Source organism: Benincasa hispida, chromosome 12, assembly GCF_009727055.1.
Source record: "Benincasa hispida cultivar B227 chromosome 12, ASM972705v1, whole genome shotgun sequence".
Lineage (NCBI taxonomy): Eukaryota > Viridiplantae > Streptophyta > Magnoliopsida > Cucurbitales > Cucurbitaceae > Benincasa > Benincasa hispida.
In genome coordinates this window covers 35,674,928-35,681,030 of record NC_052360.1, presented here as the reverse complement: position 1 = coordinate 35,681,030, position 6,103 = coordinate 35,674,928, and the positions used below count along the sequence as shown (strand labels likewise).

General features: G+C 31.7%; 1 protein-coding gene across 2 annotated transcripts; it reads right to left on the bottom strand.

Moving 5' to 3' along the window:
* Positions 1 to 724: 724 nt before the first annotated feature.
* LOC120067979 (phytoene synthase, chloroplastic) lies at positions 725 to 4,748 on the bottom strand. 2 transcript variants are annotated; one of them, XM_039019638.1, is made up of 7 exons: positions 4,431 to 4,748; positions 3,445 to 4,079; positions 3,285 to 3,335; positions 2,801 to 2,973; positions 2,408 to 2,643; positions 1,515 to 1,707; positions 862 to 1,014 (listed from the first exon to the last, which is right to left on the bottom strand). In XM_039019638.1, exons 2-7 carry the CDS (start codon positions 3,902 to 3,904, stop codon positions 862 to 864), a joined length of 1,266 nt encoding a protein of 421 aa, XP_038875566.1. In that variant the 5' UTR covers positions 3,905 to 4,079; positions 4,431 to 4,748. The 2 variants fall into 2 exon arrangements, with proteins under 2 accessions (XP_038875567.1, XP_038875566.1); XM_039019639.1 differs by lacking the exon at positions 4,431 to 4,748 and having other exon boundaries at positions 725 to 1,014; positions 3,445 to 3,904.
* Positions 4,749 to 6,103: the final 1,355 nt, after the last annotated feature.

Below are 6,103 nucleotides of genomic sequence, written 5' to 3'. Positions count from 1 at the left end.
CAGATTCTGTTTTATGTTTTTAAATTCGCTAAGTCAACGGATATGCGTTCGGCAAGCTATCTAGATTTTGTTTTTGAAAACTGTTTCAAATTATATAATCAAAACAGTACAAATTCTAAATAATATTTTTATGTTTTCCTACATCCAAATTTTGAATTCAAAATTTTAAAATGTAGAATTACATTAGAAAAGTTTTCAAATATATCTATATAGTATTTTATGTCATAAACTCAATTATTTTGTTAAATTAAAATATGTATTAGATAGTATATTACATATTATATGATATTAAAAAATAATAATTATATAAAAACAATTAACGTAAAATAAATTCATATATTAGTTAGTAATAGTTTATATTCAGTATAATATTTAGTGAATTCTAATAATTAGTTTTATGGTTTATAAATATATTTTCAAATACATTTTAAAATTTTATTTAAATTGAAATTTGATTTCTATCAAATACATATTTAAAAATATAGATTACAATTTTATTTTCTTTGAATCCATTGTTTTCAAAAATCGGTTTTCAGATTGCGTTCCTAAATAGGCACTTAGCCCATTACGGACCAAAAAGGGTTTTTTTTTTTCCCCTATTTTAAATCATTTCTAGCTTTAAATGCTTTATTTAGTGTAAAAAGGTTAAAATTTTGTTGGAAGTTTAACGCCACTGGTTGAACTTAAAAATAAATGAATAAAAAGTTAAATCTACACACATTCCTTGAGAACAAAAAATTGGAATTTGACTATAGCTAATAGAAGAGGCATTGTATAGTTAAGAATATGCTAATATACAATTTTTTTTTCCTTTTTGGCTTGAATTTTGATTGTATTTGTTGAGTGTATAGTGGTAAAAATTCATGAAGGGCCAAGGAGAGACCTTGCATAAGCCATTGGCAAAGCCAATATTTTCTTAGCTTTGCTCACATAAGCTCTCTTTGTGAAGTTGTTGTAGTCATTTGCTTCAATCTCATCCAATATTTGCCTATATAATAGCAAAGAAGCCCAGACCTACACAACAAAACAATATTCAAATTACATTATTAATTTTCTTATTTCTTGGAGACTAACTAATAGAAGAAATCATCACAGCAAGCTTAACTCAACTGACATACAGATGTGTTAGTGACCACAAAGTCTATAGTTTGAATCCTCTTATCCTCAATTGTACTTTAAAAAAATAATACTAAATTTATGATGTTTTATCGGTCATTCTAAAAATGTGTTGGGGACAACCAAAACTATTTTAATTATTGTTACTAACACTTTAATTTCTCATAGAAAATATATAACGAGCTATATTAGTTAATGTGTTGTGTAACGTGTTTATTTATTATTATTCTTATTATTATTTGAGTAGTTGGAACTTCACACTTTTTGGTTGAGAAAGTACACACTTTATGCTAGTTGAGCTATGCTAAGTTAGTCTGTTTATTTAATTTTTCACTTGAAAAACCCAAAAGTATAAAAAACAAAAAAAAAAAAAAAAAAAAAGGAAAAGGAAAAATTACCGGCCATCTACTAGCTTTATTGAGTTCCAAAACTCCTTTCTCGGCCTCATCAAAGAACATTCTGGCTCTCTTAATCTGATTCTTCATGAAGTTTCTCCATTTATCATTTACTCTTCCAGCAAATATGTCCTCATCTGAAAGTCCTGCCTGTGCTAGCTCATCTTGTGGTAGATATATTCTTCCTCTTCTAGCACTTTACACATCCACCAAACATTTTTCTAGTCATATTACATTACATCTTACATCTTTCCATTCATTATAAAGAAAACAAAACAAAAATGGCAACATTTGTTACCCAACTAATCATAGATAACTCCCATTAAGAGAAAAACAAAGGGTTCGAATCTAACATCTTTTGAACCTGTAACTCAGTTCGTGTGCACCTCAACTAATCTTATAGAACATACTACATTTGGTTGTATAGAAAACTCAACCCAATGGTTTGAATACAATCGCTTCAAGGCTTTTACACTTTCATTAATCCTTAGTGACTGCCAGGTTGGCCCATGTGTTTACATTCACTCCTTGTCAAGTTGTTGAGGTTTTAAATGATGAAAATCAAAGTTTGAAGTTAAACTTAGACCGGGAGTTTTTCTAGGGCTAGTAATTAAGTGTATAGTAACATTTTTAAAGAATTGCAAATATAGAAAAAATTATCAGTGATAGACCCTATCGCTAATAGATTCTTATCAGTGATGGGCTCAAAGAGCTGGATCAAAATTTTACTATAGCTACAATTTTTTTTGCAGTATTGCTATATTTGCAACTGTCTATTTTCTTTATATGCTTACATCTTCATCACCAGACAAACTAGAAAGACAACAACTGACACATGAACCAATTTAATTGTGGTTTTGAGCTAAGAAAACATTAGTAAAGGGCAGTGAACTTACTCTTCTCCAACATCTCTGAGAATGTTTGTGAGCTGATTAGCAATGCCTAATGCTAAGGCAGAATTATACACACTCTCTGTGCTTGCTTGGGAGTCAGGTGCAATGCCCATGACAGGAACACTCATCAACCCAACTGTTCCAGCAACATAATAACAGTAGAGGTAAAGTTCGTCAAAATTCTTGTATCTCGACTTCCTTAGATCCATCCTCATCCCTTCGATCATATCTTTGAACGGCTGCAAATATCGAAACGTATAGACTTCAATCAGCTTAGTAGCCAAAACAGCATCTCTACTAGAGAGATATCAAGTTTGTAAGAAAAGGAAAACAAGTATTCAAGTAAGTTCATATCAGATTCAGTATGGCATCAGTGTTGATCAAACCATATCCAACCTGAATATCAACCGGAAACTTAGTAACAGTATCGGCTAAAGCTGCATCGAGCATATCGAAAGGCCTCCCTTGGAAAAGCTCTTCCAACCTTGCCTCCCATCTGTCCAATGCAGTAGGTGTTATATGTGAAGCATTTGGCCCATCAACAAGTTCATCTGTCCTCCTACACCATACTTCATCCCAAGAACAAAGACAAGAAGGAGAAATTAAGTCCACATTCCTCTCAACTCGAAACTTTCATTATGCCAAATTTTTTACTTTTTAATTTAACCTTTTGATCAGTTTATTAGGCTGATCCATGGTGATTGAGTTCACAGGCAAAAGGGTATCATGAGCACTAAATTTCATGAAAAAGAAAACTGAAACATTCATCAAACATAAATCCAAAATCACCTAGACCAACTGTGTTTGCAGCAATGGAGAATAACCAAAGCAGAAAAGATTAAACAAAAATTATCCAGACAAAAAGTTCATAACCACTTACCATAAATTGCCCAAATAGCCTTTTGCCTCTCAGGAGTCATCAACATAGTTCCTAAAAAGATAAAGAATCAGAATCAGATAAGAATTAAAGAAACATGGATACTTCTCCAATTTTCCATCACCAAATTTTTTTTAGAAAAATATTAACAGAAAAGGCTAACCCAGATAGAATGTCTTGGCATACTCTGCACAAACTTCACCACAGCGATCATAAGCTTCATTCAACAAGCTCAAAGTCCCCGGAACAACAATATCCGGCTTCACATCCAATTCTCCGCCGGTTCTCAGTTGCCGTTTCACTAGAGCCGCCTGTTTCATAACTACGTTATACACCTTCTGCTCAGCTGAGACGGCCATTTCACCGGCGGGATTCGCCACCATACTTGCTGCAATAACAGACCCATATCCATCTTCATAGAGAATTGGGTATTTCAGTTCTGTAGAGTGAGAGTGATTCCCCCATTTCTGTTTCTTGTTCATCAGATTCGCCGCCCGAGTTCGCAAGAAGAATCTGGAAGAATCGGGAATTTGGGGTCCATCTCGAACTGAATCAAGAAACCCGAAGCTGGATGGGGAAAGTTCAACGTTGGGAGAAACAACCAACGAAGAAGCAAAAGACATATCAATCGATTCGAAGAGTTTTAATGAACGAATCGCAGAGGAATCGAGAAACCCAGATGCAAATTGAAATGGAGAAAACTAAAAAGAACTTAAATCCAATCGAACCGCCCAAGAAATTCTAAGCAATGCTTCGACACGGAGGAAACTCCCACTCAGCTTCTCTTTTGTATCGCACCTGTAGTTCGTCCAAAAATATACTTAAAAAAATACACCCAAAATGGACTAAAAGATAAACTAATATAAGAACCTGATTGTGTGGATATAAAATAAACACCATAACCAACAAATACCAAACACCCACATGATCATAATCCTCAAGAAAGGGCAGAAAATGTGAAAGCTCAGTTCACTCTCTCTCTTTTTGGAGGGTAAGTGGAAAAGGGTCGGTTTCTTTCGTCATGAAATTTTGACTAAAGATTAAAAAAAAAGAAAAGAAAAGAAACGAATCCCCCAGAATCTGACGAAATACCAGAATGTAAAGCAAAAACACGAAGCTATTAGATGATGTAAGAACAGAATCACTTACGATTGTTGAAGAACAGCAATGAGGCAGAGAGATAAAGGGAAGGGGGTCTCTGTTTGAAATTTGATTGAATTGGGTGTTTATTTGTGGGGAATTGTGTTGAGGGTTGTGTGCGCTTTTTGGGTATGGTGGTGGATGGTTGCTCTAATAGAAGCTCGGTAGTTGCTAGAAGAATTTGGTCCGCAAAATGTGTGGTTGCTTGATCCCGACGACCAGTTTCTGCAAGTTGCGGCTCTGTTTTTGAATTGGGGCAGAGACAAAGAAGAGTGTCAGTAGTGTTTCTTGCCCAATTAAATATTTACTTCGTTTTGGGTACGAGGCATTTTAATTTTCATCCACTTATTACCTAAGAAAATTATTTGGGTGCAGTCTGCAATATATTTAAATGTCAAATCACAAGTTATCGGTTAGTGATAAAATTGTCTTTTCAAAAAAAAAAAAAATGTTTTAATGTTTTTTCTCTTTGCGATTAAAAGTCGAAAAATATGCATGGACATAAATGCAACATACTGATTAATTAATTATTCTTCGCTTATTATAATTTTAATGTGTATTTTCTGATAATAAATAGAATAAAAAATTATAATCTCTAATCTCGAAGTTACTCATATAAATTTTTGTGTTAGTTGAATTATACTTATTTTCACATTATTTAACTGACTGAGTTATAGTGAAAAGTGACATATATACACTCGATTAAAGTACTTGAGTTTCGAATCAATCCACGTCTACTGATGAGCTAAAAAAACTTGATTAACCATATAAATCAAACCGGATGGTCTAATCCCGCCACGGGTTATTGTTAATCACCAAAAGAATAAATTCAATCAATTATTTCAAATGTGTAGTGATTGTTTTGAGTTTTGTTTCATAAATGGGTCTAGATACATGGTATTTAATTTTATATTTAAAAAAAAAAAAATTAAATGATTGACATAATAATTTAAAGTGAATAATTGAAGTCTTTACCTTTTTAATCTTTAACATATATATGTGTCGTTTAACTCATCGAATATGCTCAAATTTGATTAATTTGAATATTAAACAAATGGATTTAGATTTTGAATAATTTGTTAGTTAATTTTTGTGTAACTTGATGGAAGAATTAACCGTGTATTCTAGTACACTAATCAACTAAATAAAATTCAATATTCAACATCACAATTAATTTATTGAATTAAGCATGTTTAAGAAAAATATATATGATAATGTATGTCATCTCAAAAATATAATAAAGTTAAAAGTTTTCGTAGTAACTATTTTTTTAAGATAAACACGTGTAGATATAGTTATTTTACTAAAATTTTGTCTGAAACAAGTTATATGTACCTTATTAATTAAACTATATTCGTCTTTATATTAAAAAGATGCTTAAATTGGTGAACAACTTATTTAAGTAAAACTCAAATGGTTATTTTAAACCTAGTTCAAAAGGTTCAGAAGAAGAAGAAGTTCAAATCCCAAGTTTTTTCATAATCTTTCACAAAAGTCAAAGTTCAAATCCCAAGTTTTTTCATTTTTGAATATATATATATATATACTCTCTCTTTAATTTTAGTAATACATGTGCGTAGCTATAGCTCACGTTTTCTTATGATATTACACTTAAAAGAAAGAAAAAAAGGTAAATGCCAAGATTTTTATTAGTATTTAGTTTCTTTTCTTTTCTTTTCTTT